The following is an 18,747-nucleotide window of genomic DNA, read 5'->3' as shown; positions in this document are numbered from 1 at the left end:
AGATGTATTTTAAGAAGTCATATTCCTCTGACACTTTTCCAGCTATTTTCTCATGGAATTATATTAGCACACCATCAGAAAATCTCAAAATATTTGTCCGGTCTGTCTCTTAAAACCACAGTGACTTCTGGGAGACATATAAAGGCACATTTAATATATACTCATATAGATTATTAAGGTTAAATATATGTTAACATTAATATATCAGATTTTTCAACATATAAAATACTTACATTTTGCCTAACTTCAGAACAGAGAGTATAAGTAATATAAGCAGTTCTACTGTTCAGCAAGCATTTAATCTTTCATGGGGTAAGTCCTCACGTGATAAGGGACACAATCACTTTCTGAGTCTATCCTGTTCACGAGGATCCTGTCTCTCCCACCTTCGTGCTGTGATTCCAGAATCTTCCCAAAGGACTGGACTGCACGGACAAGCTGAGCCAGCCTTCCAGGTCCCCGGCTCCCACCATCCCCACGGGCCGTGTTGCCCGCAGGGGTAAGAGGGCCACGTTTGAGAAGCGGCATCACAGTGAGTCGGTCAGTGTGAGCTTTCCTCGCTTCTCAAGCGGTCAGGACCCTGAGGTCTGACTCTAAGCGAGCGGGGCATCTCACAGCATTCACAGGTTGCTCCTCTCCGCTCCCCCTCTTCACCGGCAGGCCGGGTGCCAGGGGAGCTTCCCTATTATCACCCACCAAGGCTGCGGGTTGCCCACCCAGGGGTCAGCCGGTCACCGCGTCCAGCGGTACGCACCCACTCAGGAGGGATGCACCCTCCGCCCCGGGGGAGGCTGGCCCCGGACCCTGCTGGGCTCTGGGCCGTCACCGCCCTTCCTTCAGCAACCCCAGATCCTGTGCTCTCCCCCAGCACACACTCCATATATATATATATATATATATATATATATATGGAGAGAGAGAGAGAGAGAGAGAGAGTGTGTTCTACTATTTCAACTCATTATAGAGTTACAATAATATAGGAACTACTATTAATACAACACTCTGAAATGAAGATGTGAAAATAAAGGTATCATTTTAAAAGTGGATTATGAAGCAATCTGCAAATCCTATTTACACTTATTAAGATAAAATATTTTATAATTCAAATTGTATATATTGTAAAAGGCTAGGTGAGAGGCAAAAACTTGGGATGTTACTCATAACATCAGGTCAGTAATTAGAAAGTTTAGCTTTAACTCTACCCATTTCTACTTGTTATCTGTGGTTAAATCTGAGTACAAGTGATCTTTACAGGTTGTCAAAAAACATTGCTTATTTTAACTCAAGGGGGAAAAAAAGGCTAAAAACAAAAAACCCTGAAGCGAGCTTGATATGCCTATAAAATGTAAATGGGAAAAGTTATAAAAAAGGTGAATAAAGTGAATAATACAAGCCACTCTCTTCCTTAAAGATGAATATGTCACACTATTTTGTACGGTCCATGTTTATGAAGCTTAAGTCATAAACTCAATTCTATTATTCTGCAAATCATAGGTAATAAAAATAAATTCCCATTTTAGAAAAAATACACGTAATCAAGAGTATGTGCAGAGTTTGATGTCCACCAACAGAGAAAAGTTGCATCAACAGACAATAATGTAACCAGTAAAATGTTTAAACGTGGCAGGGGAGGGGTGGACAAAGAAGATGCAAACGCTCTCTTTTCTTTCATCCTAACAAATGTAAAATATGTATTTAAAGAGACAAAGACCGTGAGACCACGTATATAACACTATTATATTTACACCAAAGTTCTGAGACTATGGTGGTCTTTCCTTCTTTGGAGAAGACTCTGGAGAGTCCTTGGACTGCAAGGAGATTAAAACTGTCCATCCTTAAGGAAATCAACCCTGAAGGGCTGATGCTGAAGCTGAAGCTCCAATACTTTGGCCACCTTATGTGAAGAACTGACTCACTGGAAAACACCCTGATGCTGGGAAAGATTGAAGGCAGGAGGAGAAGGGGGCAACAGAGGATGAGGTGGTTGGATGGCATCACCCACCCAATGGAGATGAGTCTGAGCAAGCTCTGGGAGCTCGTGATGGACAGTGAGGCCTGGCGTGCTGCAGTCCACGGGGTCGCAAAGAGTTGAACACGACTGAGTGACTGAACTGAACTGAACTGATATTCTTGGGCACTGGATTTTTTGTTTCAGAATAAGGTCTCTGTATAATAATCACAGAGTCATAATATAGTTATCCAGACCAGCAATGCTCAATAGAAATACAATGCAAGCCACATATGTAATTTTAAATTTCCCAGTAGTCACATTAAAAAAGTAAATAGCAACAGGTGAAATTAACTTTAACTTATTATTTAACTCAATATATCCAAAATGCTACCATTTCAACATGTAATCAATATAAAAAATGATTAATGAAATACTTCACATTCTTTTTTTGTAGAATCTTGGAAATCTCAATTCAGGCCAGCCACACTTCCAGGGCTCAGTGGCCACGTGTGGTGGGCAACTATTGTACTAAGTAGTTCAGCTCTAAATGATCCGGATCCTTCACACTCAGAATATCAAGGCCAGAGGGGAGGAGCCAGCCCAGCTCACCTGGTGTAGTTCTCCTTGTACCCAGAGATGTCATCGTTGGGAGAGCGCAGTCTTCGCTGAGATGGTGCCTCCAGATGCCAATAGTTGATACGGTTCAGGAACATTTTTGCCAGCTCAACGATCGTTTGCCTTTCTTTGGGTGGCAGGTGACTGAATTTGTACTGTACAAAGTTATTCACACCCTTAAAAGGAGGGAAGGCAGTTTATTCATGCAGCTCTGCAATCCTGGACGCCCACCCAGTCAGCACCAGTGGTGGTCATTAGCAAAAGAACAGACAGTTCTCTATTCACAAAAACCTCTTTTTCTTTCCATTAAAACACAGGAATGCCCAGAGGGAATCATGCCTCAGATCACAGCCTATGAAAAGTGACAAGACAAAGAAGCCGGGAGCTGCAATTCTCTGCCTGCTGCAATTATGAACCAACTAAGAAAAAAATCAACACAGTGGGCTGAAAAGGCCAAACCCCCTAAACAATAAAATATGGCTATTTTGCAGAATAACTCTTGCTGTGCAATCAAAACAGGAGCTCACATATAATGAGATTCTTGGATAAATCTGTTTTTACATTCACAAAATTTTAATCAAAAGTCTGCTAGCAAGGCCTTGCAATGAACTAAACCACGAGACTTAAAACTCTTTACTGTCATCCTCTCAGTTTTTAGTAAACTTACCCCCCCCAAAATTATTACATTTTGAGTAATTTTGATATGAGCTTTTGAAAAAAATCTGTGGATTAATTTAATCTGTCTTCAGAACACTCTCATCTAATTTAACTTCAAATAAAGTAACAATGAAATCTTATTTTGTAGGGTTTGAAGACAACGTTTCTTCTACTAAAAACTGACTAATAAAACACACTTATTTGTACCTCATATCATGTCTTCTGTAACTACTCTCATCAGGAAACTCAGTCCAGAGTGTTTGATATTTACTTAAGGAAATAATGAGAGGCTAAAAAATTGATACTGATGACAGATCCTGACAACACCTAACAGGAAAGGCCCACACATATCAACAGATGCCCCAAGTGGGTCTCAGTTTCGTGGCAGGAATCATGCACATATCAACAGATGCCCCAAGTGGGTCTCAGTTTCGTGGCAGGAATCATGTGGCAGGAAGCCAATTTCTGGATACAAAATCTTATTTCTTTTCTGTGCTTTTTGCTTGACTTACAATGTTTTTCACATTGCTCCTGAATTCCCTCACCTCAATAGACTTTTCAACAGTGCCAAACACGGGGACAAAGACTTAATTTTAAAACATCAACACCAAGAAAAAGCCCATTTCATGTGTTCTGACGAACTACATGTTCTACTTAATTTTTTTTTAATTTCCCAAATACACAGTGAATTCTGAGCATTCAGCAACCTAAGAGACAAAAGCTAAATCATTTACTACATGGAGTATTCACTTCTGATCCAAAGGGCTTGAGACAATTCTTACAGACTTGAACATCTCTAAGCCAGCTATGAAGATGAAGATGAGGTTTGTTCAGCCTTAAAGCAATTTTTAAAAGGGGGCTTCTCTTATTTTTTTACCTGTTCAATACTAGGTTTTTCAAAAGGGGGCTTCTTCTCCAAAGAACCTTCAACCACAGGTTTTCCTCTTTGTAAAATAGACTTCCTCAAGAGCTGTAAGAAATCATTTTAAAAAAATCAGTGTCCGTCTCTCTCTCTCTCTCTCTCTCTCACACACACACACACACACACACTGGCGTCTCCAAGCTTACAATCTTGTTGGGGAGAAAAGGGCCACATAATGGTGCTGGGCCAGGTCATATCATGCTGTCTCCCACATACAAAAGGAAGAAAAGAAACAATTCAAATTGGCAGCAGAAACATTCCAAATAAATTGCAAAGGCAGTAAGTGCTGTCTAAGCTCAGAGCTGAGAGCTCAGAAATCTGGGACTGAGGGAAGGCATCACAGCCAAGAAAGGGTGTACCGAGTGTGAAGGGAGGACAGGTGTGGGACACAGCCAGATGGAACGGCGTCTGAGGAAGGTGAGGGGTGACGGCAGCCTCGAGGAGCTCGAGGGTCCCGGCCTGTGAGGCTGCCCCAGCAGGTGGTCAGAGGACCCGAGACCTTGGAGCTGTTTTCTTCGTAAGGCGTTTAATCAACCAATATGTGAATCACAAGTAATCCATAAGAGTACCAAATTTAGTCTTCATTTTAAAATCTTCCTCTGACACATGTAAGCTTAGGCTTTTCTCTAAAATACTCCTTGTCACACACAGAGAACCTTTGGAAGGGAAGTCACCATACTCCATTTACCTTAATTATGTTGCTGTTGTCTCCAAGTCACGTCTGACTCTTTGCAACCCCACGGATGGCAGCACACCAGGCTTGCCCATCCTCCGTGATCTCACAGGCTCTGCTCAAATTCATGTCCACTGAGTCAGTGATGCCATCCAGTTACAGGCCAGTGAATTCTCACATAACACACAGGAGACCACCAGGGAGCCCCATGGCCCCCGTCCTGACCCGAGCTGTGAGGGGCTGGTCTCACGATCCGCGCACCAGGGGGGCCCCGCGGCACCCCCGAACCTCTCCTGCTCACCCCCCTCACCACCCTGCTCCTGGCTTCCGCTGACTCCGAGGCCTGGAGCACCCTCTGCACATGCCCCCAGGCCATGCAGGGGTGCTCACGCCCTGGGGGGCCTGCTCTAAACCCAGAAAAGGCCGAGGCCCGCCCTGTACACAGGAGCTGTGTGCAGCGGCCTCATGTCACAGGCGCGGTCCCGGCCCCAAGGGGCCGCCGCGGGCTCCTATGGGCGCCTCGCACGGTCTCGGGCTTGTTCCCACTCCCTCTCCACACGCAGAGTGCAGAATGCACGCCAAGGGTCCTGGCATCACTGAGCCCACAGAACAAAACACCGCTCTGAATCCCGGCCACGGGAATTCCAGCTCCTCAAAGAGCAAATACCAGAGGGAGAAAGAACACAGAGCCAGTCATCAAGACCCAATTTGAAAATACATTTGATACTAAACTTCTTTACCTTCCACCTTTGCGTGACCCTTCCATAACCCTTCACACAGGCCAGTTATGACATATATGCAATCACTCGTTTATCCACTCACCCACGTATTATTTATTTATTACACATTTATTTACATCTTTCCCTCCTTTCTCTATTGATGCTTTTTCAACAGAAACAAAACATGGCAAACTTTCTCCCAGGAGTTAGTGGAAACAGATGACGCCGCCAGAGGTGGAAGATCACCCTGTGTTCCCCCCAGGCTGGGTCTGACAAAGACAGTTCTTCTAGAGGTGCCGTATCAATTACTCACACTGAGCATGTGCTGATCCTTTCAGGGTATCATACCCATCTTTACAAAAATAAAGGTGCCATAATGATAAGTTGTTATATGTTTCTAAGGATATGCAAAGACTGATCATCACATTTAGATACAAATAATTTGGGCTGTCTACTTTTTTTCCCCAGTTAAAATCATGTGGAAACCTGATCCATCGGGGGTTTCAATTTGGAGGCAGATGGATGAATAGGGGAGATGCTGAGTCTTAGCTTCCTTGTCTAAAACAGGACGGAGCTGGGATAAAAGGCAAATATTCAACATAAAAATGTTAACAAGCAGCAGCGGCATTTGTCCCCTTACTTGCCAAGCACCCTCTGTAGCTCTACCTGTACTATGTCACGAATCCTCCTCACAGCCTTTTGAGGGAAGTGTTATCATATCATGGTCTACACTTTTAATCTTTTTTTAACACCAAAAACATTTTGTCCTGGGGTACAGCTGGTTAACAATGTTGTGGTAGTTTCGGGTGACCAGCAAAGAACTCAGCCACACGTGCATCACGATCTACACTTTACAGATAAGCAAACGGCACGACCTGGCCGAGGTCACGTCACTAAGGGATGCAGGCAGGCCTAGGAGCAGCCAGCTGTGCTCTGGCACCACGCCGATGGGCTCCAGGGCAAAATCAGCTTCAGGAAGCAGCTTTTCACTGAGTTCATTTTCAACATCTAGGGCAAAAGTTTCCAAAATGCACTAAAATGTGTAATTGCAGTTTAATTTAGAGACATAGGAGACACAGGAATTGCTTTTCCAAAGCTAAGAAGAAATGGGTGATTTATTACACACTTGCCCGAGTGACTTCGGGGGAGGGGAGGGGAGAATGCTGAGTATTTTGGATTTGGTTCTCAGGAGCAAATATATGTGTACTGGTAAAGATGAGAGAGGAAAAAAGGCAGAGCGGTGTTTTCTGCCTCTTACGTGGTTCTAAACAGAACTGAGTGGAGGTCACCAGGATGGAAACCTTCCCCTCCAGCAGGGCGCTGGGGAACCACCCGCCAGGGAGCTGAGTTCCAAGACAAATAATAGTTGCAGCCATGCAGATGTTGTTTTTCTCCAACTAAGAGTTTTTTCCAAAGACGCTCTAAACAGCATGAAGCTGGTGGGGTTCAGTCCAGATGACTCAGGCCCACGGTCATGTCAGCAAGTTGTCACCTGGAGGAGTCTGGTGCCTGCTAACGGCTGTGCTCTCTCACCCCTCCCCCCATCACTTACCTTTCTGGTTAAAATCCCCACAAGATTCCAATGCTTAAAAATATAATCGTCTTTCCCACTCTTGCCCCTGTCGACCCCGAATATCCCCAGTACTACACTCAAAGACAAAAGTTAACAGAAGACACACAGGAGCCATTATGCATCAGGTAAATTCAGGCACTCCCTGCCCCAACCCAAAGCGACAGGATCTGGGTGGGAAACCTGCCCTGAGATTCCTGGCTGCCAGAGCAAAAGAGCAAACTCCTGGTCACAGGAAATGAAGCCCAGCCTCGCGAGGAGATACAAACGCCTCCTGGGTGTCAGCTCCGGTGAAGGGTTCGGGGTTTTGTTTTTAAGGTCCTTGTAAGGGCTATACAACACAGCATAGTCTACAGAGCCCAGAATGGTAGGTTTGGGGTTTTTTAAATTATTTCTTCTGTCAGCCACCTTTGCGAATCTACTTTTTGGTGACCTGAATTTCTTCTGTTCCCCCGTCCACCCCCACCACTTCCCTCCCCCCGTCAGTGCAAACCAACCCACATCTAGGGAAACAGGACTGGGACCCTCTGGAGCTGAGGCTGCTCCCCAAGGAGGCAGGGGGCGGGGAGCACGGAGGTGCCCACCGCAGCCTTCGCTCCTGCGCTTAGGACGCTGAGTCCAGCCACCACCCAGCCAGGCCTCCTGCCTCCCCGCCACCGGGCCCCCTCACTGGGCTGGGGGCTTCATGCCCACTGGGGGTCTGACGCCGTGTGACCACGCCCCACCCAGAAGGCACCTCCGCAGCTCTTTTCAGGGGCAGCCCCTGGCCCCCGCTCGCATCACCGTGCAGCCGTCAGCTCATCTTCCCTGGCCCTAGTCCCCGCCCGCCGGCGCCCTCCCAAGCGGAGCGCACTCACTCTGCCGGCTCGAGCCGCACACTGCCGACCTCCTGATGGTCTCCGCCTCTCCTACTGAAACCTAAACTCCACGAAGGCAAGGACTTCACTGCCCAGGGACCCAGGCTTCACGCCCACATGAGCACCCGCAAAGAGAAGGCATGCGCTAAGTCCTTGTCAGATGGGCAGACGGTTGGACACATGCTTGGATGGACAAATGGATGGATGGAGGGATGAACAGGGCATGATGGGAAGAAATCCACGAGCATAAAGATACCCGACTCAGCCGACATATAGGAGGCACTCAGGGAGAGGGGTGCGCTCCAAGCACGGTGCCCACGGGAGAGCGCCCTGGAGAAACGCACCTCCGCAGATCCAGGGCCAGCCGCCCGTGACCTGCTGCATCTGGACAGAGAGAGGGAGAAGCAAGCCTTTCCAAATGTGGACGTCTCACCTTGAACAGGTAGAAATAAACCTGCTTGGTGTCGGCATCTTCTTCCCTGTGGACACAGGTAAAGAGATACTCCACATCCAACACGATCCCCAGCAGTCTGTTCATCTCCTCCTCCGACACGTGCTCCAGGTGCGACACGTGAGCAGCTGTGGACAGAAAGGAGCACAGTGGGAGTCAGCACAGCTCGCCCCTTCCTTACAGCCAGGCTTCTCCGCCTGTGGGGTCCAGTCCCCACCCAGGGGCCAAACCCATGCCCCCTGCACTGGAAGCATGGAGTCTTAGCCACCAGACTGCCAGGGAAGTCCCAGTCTGGAACATTCTCTCCCAGGAACCTTCTGGAATACCAATACATCAGATTGCATTGTAAATAGAGGGACTTTCTGAACTGCTACAAGACTGAAGTCTGCTCACAAAACTGACTTACGTTAAATTCTGCTATGTCCCTATAGAAGCCAACTCCCATCAGGCCAAGAGGGCCCTGTGGCCGTGGAGCCTGGATCCAGGATCTGAGGACTGTGGATTCAGAGGATACAGAAACGAAACTCCCTAAGGGTTTAGATCTAAGTCCTGTGAACAGTTCTGGTGGCCAAGAACATCACATCTCAGGAAAGACAGAAAAAGTATCAGTAAAATCTGAATGAAGCCCTTCTCTCAGCCAAGACACACTGGAAGCTCAGTCTCTACAGCGAAACCCGGAGGCCAGTTTGGTTCAAGAGTCAGCATCCTCCAAGGTCGCGCCCCAAACCGCCTTCCCTGCCTCCTTCTGTGGCCTCACTACCGTTAGGTGAACTATCCATATCGCCCCCCTCCCATGCCCCGGTCCTCTCTTCTACCCAAATCCAGTCCACTTTTCGAGGTGAACACATTTTATCCTCAAAGCATCTCATGAGGTAGGTCTGAGTAACCCTGTTCTACGGTTTAGAAAACAGGCTGAGACTGAACGCTGTCTCCTCCAGTGTCAGCCCGCGAGGCGGAGACAGGGTCTGAAGGCAAAGCAGCTCTGACTCCAATCCTGAAGCACGCACACATGTGCTTTTTGGATGATTAGCTGATTCGCTTCAAGTCCTCCTCACTCGTAAGGGTCTCTTGAGGTCTCTCAAGATCATAAGGGTCTCTCGAGGTCGTGAGGGTCTCTCGGGGCCACGAGGGTCTCTGGAGGTTGCGAGGGTGTCTCAGGGTCGCGAGGGTCTCTGGAGGTCGCGAGGGTCTCTCCGGGCCGCGAGGGTCTCTCGGGGTCGCGAGGGTCTCTGGAGGTCGCGAGGGTCTCTCGGGGTCGCGAGGGTCTCTGGAGGTCGCGAGGGTCTCTCCGGGCCACGAGGGTCTCTGGAGGTCGCGAGGGTCTCTCCGGGCCGCGAGGGTCTCTCGGGGCCGCGAGGGTCTCTGGGGGCTGCAAGAGTCTCTGGGGCTCGCGAGGGTGTCTCGGGGTCGCGAGGGTCTCTGGGGGTCTCGAGGGTCTCTGGGGGCCGCGAGGGTCTCTGGGGGCCGCGAGGGTCTCTGGGGGTCTCGAGGGTCTCTGGGGGCCGCGAGGGTCTCTGGAGGTCGCGAGGGTCTCTGGGGGCCGCGAGGGTGTCTCGGGGTCGCGAGGGTCCCTGGGGGTCTTGAGGGTCCCTGGGGGCCGCGAGGGTCCCTGGGGGCCGCGAGGGGAGCACCTCCGGGAGGCGGCCCAGCTCTCAGTCTGTGTCTCCAGGAACCGTCACTACACTTGCTGACAGACAGAGGCCCTGCAAGAGTGATCCTTTAAGGCAGAACTCTTGGTGTGCTGGCTGAAAATCCTTGGACCTAGAAGTGCTTGAGATGACTTCTAAAGAAAGTCTCAACTGTGGAGAGCAGAGGTGGGCCTTGCCTTGCCTTTTCCAAGGGCACGCTGAGTTGCTTCAGTTGTGTCCGACTCTTTGCGACCCGATGGACTGTAGCCCACCAGGCTCCTCAGTCCATGGATTCTCCAGGCAAGAATATGGAGTGGGTTGCCCTGCCCTCCTCCAGGGGATCTTCCCGACCCAGGGATCGAACCCGCACCCCAAGTCTCCTGTGTTGACAGGCGGGTTCTTCACCACTAGCACCACCTCCTGCACATCGTGAAGAGCAGGCTAGATGGAAATTTAAATGCTTAAGACAGGAGACCTGAGGAGGTCTACCTGCTTCTGACTCTGCCCAGAAGGGAATCCGTCATCTCTCCTTCAAGCTGTGTGTGACCCCGGGTACAGAGAACCAGAGCTGGTGATGCAGGAACACGGAAACAAAACAGCAGGTTCCCAGAGGGAGGAGGGCGAGGCTCTGCTGGACCCGGGGCCACTCTTACAGCTGAAGACCGAAGACCATGGGGATTCTCCTCCGGAAGAAGGGAGGGGCAGGTCGGGGGTGGAGCTACACGGAGTGCACGGAAAGGGCTAAACTTCTAGAATGAATAATTGGTTGAGGTGGAGGGGGGAGATCAGATGAAAACAGGGGGAGTAGACCACCCACCAGAGAAGAAAAAAAGCTGCTCTGGACAAGCTGCCAAGAAAGAGAAGCTTCCCCACGGTGAGAAAGTGGACAGCCTACCACATGGCATCAGTACTTAGTAGCCTGGAGGGTTAATTTTGACTCCAGGCTAAGACTTGAACTCCTGTCTTTGTTGTTATAATCGTACATAATGGCCTGCCTCTGAGAACGCTGCCCCTCTGCCTCTCTTAAACCAAAGAGCTTCAGTTTCGCTCCCAGGGAGGTACCATGAGCCTGCCCACCTGTGAATGACCCCCTGCCCCTCTGTCTCTCTTAAACCAAAGAGCTCCAGTTTAGCTCACAGGGAGGTACCCTGAACCTGCCCACCTGTGAATGACCCTAAAGAAACGAACACATCCTTCTGCCTGGGGCTTGCAAGAATTAAACGGTCTCTGTACTGTGTTTCCTTACCCCTCCATCTCTGATCCATAAATTTATATGGATCCATATCCATCAAAATCCATAAATGGGTATTTTGAGACACTAGTCTGCTCTCCTCTAGGTCAGCCAACTTGCCCAATAAAAGGAGTCCTCGCCTCAAGTCCTCCTCTTGGGGCTCACTGGCCGACTGTGCAGCACGCAGGGCGCACTCGGACCTGGTAATGTTCTCAGGCTCTCCAGCTACGGGCCCCTCTCACCAACACTCCTTGTGGTCTCTGAGCACCCTACACTCAGCTTTCTCTCTCACCAAATCCACACCCCACGCCAACCCAATCATCCCCGCACCCCTCATCACCTCCCCACCCCAACAACCAGGGTACCACCACCGTCCCCACACACTTGACCTCGGACTTACAGTCCTTGAGGTAACCCTCAGAACGGCGGCCCCTCCGGCCAAGGAGCCTGGCTCTTACTGCCTCATTGCCCTTCCCTGGCACAGTGCCCACACCAGACACAGCTGGGCACCCCCAACACTCTTCCCCACTCCCACCTCTGATCACAGGGACCTCGAGGCTTCCCCCAGACTGCTCTGTCGCCATGGGAGGGAGGGAGACCATCCCCATCAGACCCATGTCTACTGAGTCCAGAGACGGCTCCTTGGGGGCTGATGGGCAGGATTAGGGGCTTCCCAGAATTAGTGGTGAAGAACTCACCCATCATTGCAAGAGACATTACGTAGCATGATCCCTGGGTCAGGGAGATCCCCTGGAGGAGGGCATGGCTACCCACTCCAGTGTTCTTGCCTGGACAATCCCATGGACAGAGGAGCCTGGCGGGCCACAGTCCATGGGGTTGTAAAGAGTCGGACACGACTGAAGCGACTGAGCACAAAAACATGCACAGGCAAATTAAACAGATTCACCAAGGTGCCCAAAGTCAACCACACATCATGCAAAACCCAGATACACTTCACTCTAACTGAAAAGCTAAACTACTTACTGAACTCATATTTAACCAAGGACTCACTCACTACTGAAGAAAAAAAAACTCAGTCTTTTCCAAAGAAACCTTTTGATGCAAATCAGTTCACTTCAACGGGCCAAAAGTATATTTTCTTGAAGAGATACGCCTCTATACTACAACGCACAAATCTACAACAGTTAATTCAGCCACAGAACTCATAACACAGAGTCAGTGCTCTTTAAAGTTTTGATACATGTTCCCTAATTTATCCTCCCAGTCAAGTCCGTACCAGTCCACCACATGAGCACTGAGACAGAGCCCTTCCCCCACACTGGCCAACAGTGGAGAATCCGCTCACTCAATCAATCTTCTGAAAACCAGTCAAACTCCCCCACGGTTGTGATCTGCATTCACTGGAATGCCCCTGGAATTGTTTCCCACGTTCCTGGCCACTTGGGTTTGTTCTTTTGCTTGCTACCTATTCAGGTCCTCTGCCTGCTTTTCTAGGATGGGGGTCTTTTTCTGTCTGTCCTCCCAGATTTGTTGGGGTGTTTGTTTGTTGGTTTGTGGTTTGATTATGTAGGAATTTTACATTTTTCAGAAAGTCAAATCTATGTCTGGCATTTCTTCAAGGTCTTGCTTGCAAAGGTGTTTCCCATAGAATCAAAAGATTAAAAAAATGTATTTTCTCCCAGCTTTTAACAGGTTTAGTCTTAAAATTGAAAACACTGCTCTACCAAAACATCAGTATCATAAAAGACAAAAAGAGGGAGGGTGGTGGGAGGAGGAGCTGGTCCACATCAGAGCAGACGAGAGGCGTGCAGTGACGCTGTGATTTGTAACAAGAAGCACACATTTGGTCTTTGTCCCGTTTCTTAGCCAAGTGCTCCGAAAACTCCTGGAATTGCAGAAGTGATGGCAACATAAAGCTGAAAGGAGTGTCTGTTGTTATTCATAAAGACCGTTCCAGCCACATCTGCATTTCCGTGAGTGGCTTTTGCAAAGCCCCAAGGATGGGGACTGCGGGCAGGGGAAGCACACAGAGAGGAGAGGGTTGGAACCCCCACCTCGGGAGGGGAGAGGGTCTGGAGGCTGAGCTACTCACCACCAGCCAATGCTCTGACCACCATGTCTAAGAGGCCTCCGTCAAACCCTGAACTGAGGGGCTCCGGGAGGGGAAGCCGAGAGGTGCTGGGAGGCGGCCCGCTTGGAGATGTGGAGGTGCTTTTTGCTCCCCACCCTGCTCCAGGCTTCTCCTCCACCGCTGTTCCTGACTTGTATCCTTTTATGAAAAAACCGGAAATCTAGGGACTGCTTTCCTGAGTTCTGTGAGCCACTATGCAAAGTTATCAAAGCCCAGGAGTAGGAACCTCCAGTTTACAGCTGGCCAGTGGGAAAGATGGGTGATGACCTGAATTTGGGATCAGCATCTGAAGGGGGTGCAGACCCCGGACCCTGTGGGGTCTGCGCTAATCACAGGCAGGTAGCACTGGAATTAAGTTGCCAGACACCAAACGCTGGGGTTTGCTGGAGAGCTGCGTAGAAAAGCCTATGCATCTGCTGTCAGAAGCTTCTGCAAGTGCTGAGGAGAGGAGACTTGCTGTCTGACTTTCACGTGGCAACTACATACAGATGTGACGCTCGCCTGCCGGGTGCGTAATGGAGAGGAAAAACGCTCGAAAAGACAGTTTTGGGTCAGCTCTAAAATTGGAACACAAGCAAGCACTAGATTCAGTATTACATCAATGCTAATATTTACTGAAGTTGGCAACTAAACTGAGGTTATGTAAAAGAATATGCGGGAATCCCCTGGCAGTCCAGAGGTTGGGGCGGGGGGGGGGGGGGGGGGGGGAGCGGCTGGGCAATGAGAATCCCGCAAGCTGTGCAGCACAGACAAAAAAGTAACAAAAAACATTTTATAAGAAAGAATATTCTGATTTTTAGAAAATATATACTTAAGTATTTTAAGAGGAAAAAGCCATGATGTAAATGCATCTTATTCTCACATGATCCAGAAAAAGTATAATACATACAAATAGACACATACACACACAGACTCATGTGTGATACGTGAGTGTGGGCGTGTGCACACACATATGAGAGCACAGGACAAAATGTTACCAACAGGTACATCTGGGCAAAAGATACATGGGATGTTCCTTGTTACTATTCTCACCACTTTTCTGTAAGTTTGAAAACATTGCCAAAGAAAAGTTTTTTTAAAAAAAATCTTTCTTCCACCTGGAATTTGATAATCAAACCTAAATGACCCTGCCTTCATTTCAAATGGCCGTCCGAGATCCTGGTACAAAGCATTCACATAATTACCCAAGAATGACCAACCCCCAACTTGGGGCGGGCTCACTTCCAGCAGTGGTGTCCTGCAGCGTCCACCACGCAGAGGGCGAGAGGCGCATCCAGGACGGCAGGCTGACCACCGTGCGTCTCCCCGGCGGGGCGGTGGTCACGGTGCAGTAGGTCAGAACGCAGACGCCAGGGGGCCACAGCCACCCGCTAGGGACCCCAGCGCCGCGCCTCGCCGAACGGGCCTAGCCCGGCGCCCGCGGGCCGTGACCTTGGCACCTCCAGCCCCGGCCCCCAGTAAGCGCCTCCTCCTCTCGGGGCAGCCCGGTCCTCAGGCCCTGCGGCGGGGCCAGAGCACGGCTCGCTCCTCTGGACCGGACAGAAAGCAAGCGGCACGGCATCTGGGGGATGCGCAAGCTGCTCAAATACTATTCGGTTCCTGGAAATCTGAGGTCAGGGCTAGAAGAGATCAAATGAAGTCCTTCAATGACAGCTTCCGACCACACGCAAAAGTCTCCTAATTTAAAAGTAGTTTCCTGGAACAGAAAAGAATCCGCAACACTATAGAGACGGATGGATAGATGGGTGAGCAGGTAGAGGGACAACTGAATCCCTCTGCTGTACACCTAAACTGGCAGAACGTGGTAGGCCTTCATGGTCAAATACTTCAGTAAAAAAAACAAACTGTAATGAAAGAATTTAAAAAATAAAAGGGGTTTCATCTTCAGTAACCTCACATCTGGAATGGAGAAAAAGGGTCATTTAAGAGTAAGAGCCCTCTAGAGAGCTCAGTCCAAAGGAATATGTGAGCCATGTCTGTGGGTAGGTGTGTGTCTCTGTGTGTCAGGCATTGCGACCCCATGTACTGGAGCCCGTCAGGCTCCTCTGCCCATGGAATTCTCCAGGGAAGAATACTGGAGTGGCTTGCTATTCCCTGCTCTAAAGGATTTTCCTGACCCAGGGACCAAATCCACATCTCCTGCATTGCAGATGGATTCTTTACCAGCTGAGCCACCGGGGAAACCCAAGAACCACATTTAACCACATGGACTCTGTGGGAGAGGGAGAGGGTGGGAAGATTTGGGAGAATGGCATTGAAACATGTATACTATCATGTATGGAATGAGTCGCCAGTCCAGGTTCGATGCACAATACTGGATGCTTGGGGCTGGTGCACTGGGACGACCCAGAGGGATGGTAAGGGGAGGGAGGAGGGAGGAGGGTTCAGGATGGGGAACACATGTATATCTGTGGCGGATTCATTTCGATATTTGGCAAAACCAATACAATATTGTAAAGTTTAAAAATAAAATTAAATTAAAAAAAAAATTCTAGCAACCACTAACATTTTTTAATAGGTGTTCAAAAAACATTTTAATTAAAAAATATCTGGCCGCACCTCACAGGGAAGCAGGCAGTCCAACCTCTAGACCACCAGGGAAGCCCGTAGGAACCACTTTTACAAAGGTAAAAAGAAACAGGTGAAGTTAAGTGTAATACACTATATCTAACCTGCTGCTGCTGCTAAGTTGCTTCAGTCGTGTCCGACTCTGTGCCACCCCACAGATGGCAGCCCACTAGGCTCCGCCGTCCTTGGGATTCTCCAGGCAAGAACACTGGAGTGGGTTGCCATTTCCTTCTCCAATGCATGAAAGTGAAAAGTGAAAGAGAAGTCGCTCAGTCCTATCCGACTCTTAGCGACCCCATGGACTGCAGCCTACCAGGCTCTTCCGTCCATGGGGACACCAAATTATTTCAATGCATACTCAATATTAAAATATTTTACATTCTTTTCTCATATTAAGTCTTCAAGATTGGTTTGCATTCTCCACAGGCAGCACATTTCAACTGGAACAGCCACCTTTCAAGTCTGGTCATCAGTCACATGTGGCTAGCAGCTACCACTCGGCATAGAACAGGTACATATCATGAACCATAAAAACCCCTCTGTGAATAAACGCCACCAGCCATCTTTTTAGTGGCCCTGAATGCAATGGATATTTTAGCAAAAATCCAGTGATGCCCAAGGAACTAAACATACAAGGAACTAGGGAAAAACTCAATCCCCTTCATGTCAGTTCAGTTGATTTCAGTTGCTCAGTCGTTTCCGACTCTTTGCAACCCCATGAACCGCAGCACGCCAGGCCTCCCTGTCCATCACCAACTCCCGGAGTCCACCCAAACCCATGTCCATCCAGTCAGTGATGCCATCCAACCATCTCATCCTTTGTCGTCCCCTTCTCCTCTTGCCCTCAATCCTTCCCAGCATCAGGGTCTTTTCAAATGAGTCAGCTCTTCGCATCAGGTGGCCAAAGTATTGGAGTTTCAGCTTCAACATCAGTCCTTCCAATGAACACCCAGGACTGCTCTCCTTTAGGATGGGCTGGTTGGATCTCCTCCCAGTCCAAGGGACTCTCAAGAGTCTTCTCCAACACCACAGTTCAAAAGCATCAATTCTTCAGCACTCAGCTTTCTTTCTAGTCCAACTCTCCCATCCATACATGACCACTGGAAAAACCATTGCCTTGACGAGACAGACCTTTGTTGGCAAAGTAATGTCTCTGCTTTTTAATATGCTGTCTAGGTTGGTCATAACTTTCCTTCCAAGGAGTAAGCATTTTTTAATTTTATGGCTGCAATCACCATCTGCAGTGATTTTGGAGCCCAGAAAAATAAAGTCAGCCGCTGTTTCCCATCTATTTGCCATGAAGTGATGGGACAGGATGCCATGATCTTAGTTTTCTGAATGTTGAGCTTTAAGCCAACTTTTTCAGTCTCTTCTTTCACTTTCATCAAGAGGCTCTTTAGTTCCTCTTCACTTTCTGCCATAAGGGTGGTGTCACCTGCATATATGAAGTTATTGCGATTTCTCCCAGCAATCTTGATTCCAGCTTGTGCTTCCTCCAGCCCAGTGTTTCTCATGATGTACTCTGCATATAAGTTAAATAAGCAGGGTGACAATATACAGCCTTGACGTACTCCTTTTCCTATTTGGAACCAATCTGTTGTTCCATGTCCAGTTCTAACTGTTGCTTCCTGACCTGCATACAGGTTTCTCAAGAGGCAGATCAGGTGGTCTGATATTCCCATCTCCTTCAGAATTTTCCACAGTTTATTATGATCCACACAGTTCAAAGGCTTTGGCAGAGTCAACAAAGCAGAAACTGATGTTTTTTTGGAACTCTCTTGCTTTTTCGATGATCCAACTGATGTTGGCAATTTGATCTCTGGTTCCTCTGCCTTTTCTAAAACCAGCTTGAACATCTGGAAGTTCACGGTCACATATTGCTGAAGCCTGGCTTGGAGAATTTTGAGCATTACTTTACTAGCGTGTGAGATGAGTGCAACTGTGCGGCAGTTTGAGCATTCTTTGGCATTGCCTTGCTTTGGGATTGGAATGAAAACTGACCTTTTTCAGTCCTGTGGCTACTGCTGAGTTTTCCAAATTTGCTGAAATATTGAGTGCAGCACTTTCACAGCATCATCTTTCAGGATTTGAAATAGCTCAACTGAATTCCATCACCTCCACTAGCTTTGTTCGTAGTGATGCTTCCTAAGGCCCACTTGATTTCACATTCCAGGATGTCTGGCTCTAGGTGAGTGATCACTGGGTCGTGAAGATCTTTTTTGTACATTTCTTCTGTGTGTTCTTGCCATTTCTTCTTAATATCTTCTGCTTCTGTTAGGTCCCTACCATTTCTGTCCTTTATGGAGCCCATCTTTGCATGAAATATTCCCTTGGTATCTCTAATTTTCTTGAATAGATCTCTAGTCTTTCCCAGTCTGTTGTTTTCCTCTATTTCTTTCCATTGATCGCTGATGAAGTCTTTCTTATCTCTCCTTGCTATTCTTTGGAACTCTGCATTTAAATGGGAATATCTTTCCTTTTCTCCTTTGCCTTTAGCTTCTCTTCTTTTCTCAGCTATTTGTAAGGCCTCCTCAGACAACCATTTTGCTTTTTTGCATTTCTTCTTCTCAGGGACGGTCTTGATTCCTGTCTCCTGTACAATGTCATGAACCTCCATCCATAGTTCTTCAGGCTATCAGATCTAGTCCCTTAAATCTATTTCTCACTTCCACTGTATAATTGTAAGGGATTTGATTTAGGTCATACCTGAATGGTCTAGTGGTTTTCTCCACTTTCTTCAATTTCAGTCTGAATTTGGCAATAAGGAGTCCATGATCCGAGCCACAGTCAGCTCCTGGTCTTGTTTTGCCTTC

At 48.4% G+C, this 18,747-nt stretch overlaps 1 protein-coding gene across 1 annotated transcript in view; it reads right to left on the bottom strand.

Annotated features, from left to right (window-relative positions):
* KAT2B (lysine acetyltransferase 2B) overlaps window positions 1-18,747 on the bottom strand; it is a 96,659-nt gene that overhangs the window by 44,094 nt on the left and 33,818 nt on the right. Inside the window, exons 3-5 of the mRNA XM_055570032.1 lie at window positions 8,398-8,543; window positions 4,101-4,193; window positions 2,561-2,742 (exon numbers count right to left, since the gene is read on the bottom strand). Of these exons, the coding sequence (XP_055426007.1) occupies window positions 2,561-2,742; window positions 4,101-4,193; window positions 8,398-8,543 (421 nt within the window). The remainder of the gene's footprint in view (window positions 1-2,560; window positions 2,743-4,100; window positions 4,194-8,397; window positions 8,544-18,747) is intronic.

Source organism: Bubalus kerabau, chromosome 2 (assembly GCF_029407905.1).
Source record: "Bubalus kerabau isolate K-KA32 ecotype Philippines breed swamp buffalo chromosome 2, PCC_UOA_SB_1v2, whole genome shotgun sequence".
Classification (NCBI taxonomy): Eukaryota; Metazoa; Chordata; class Mammalia; order Artiodactyla; family Bovidae; genus Bubalus; species Bubalus kerabau.
Note: the sequence above shows the minus strand (reverse complement) of the source record. Positions and strands in the feature narration are given on the sequence as shown.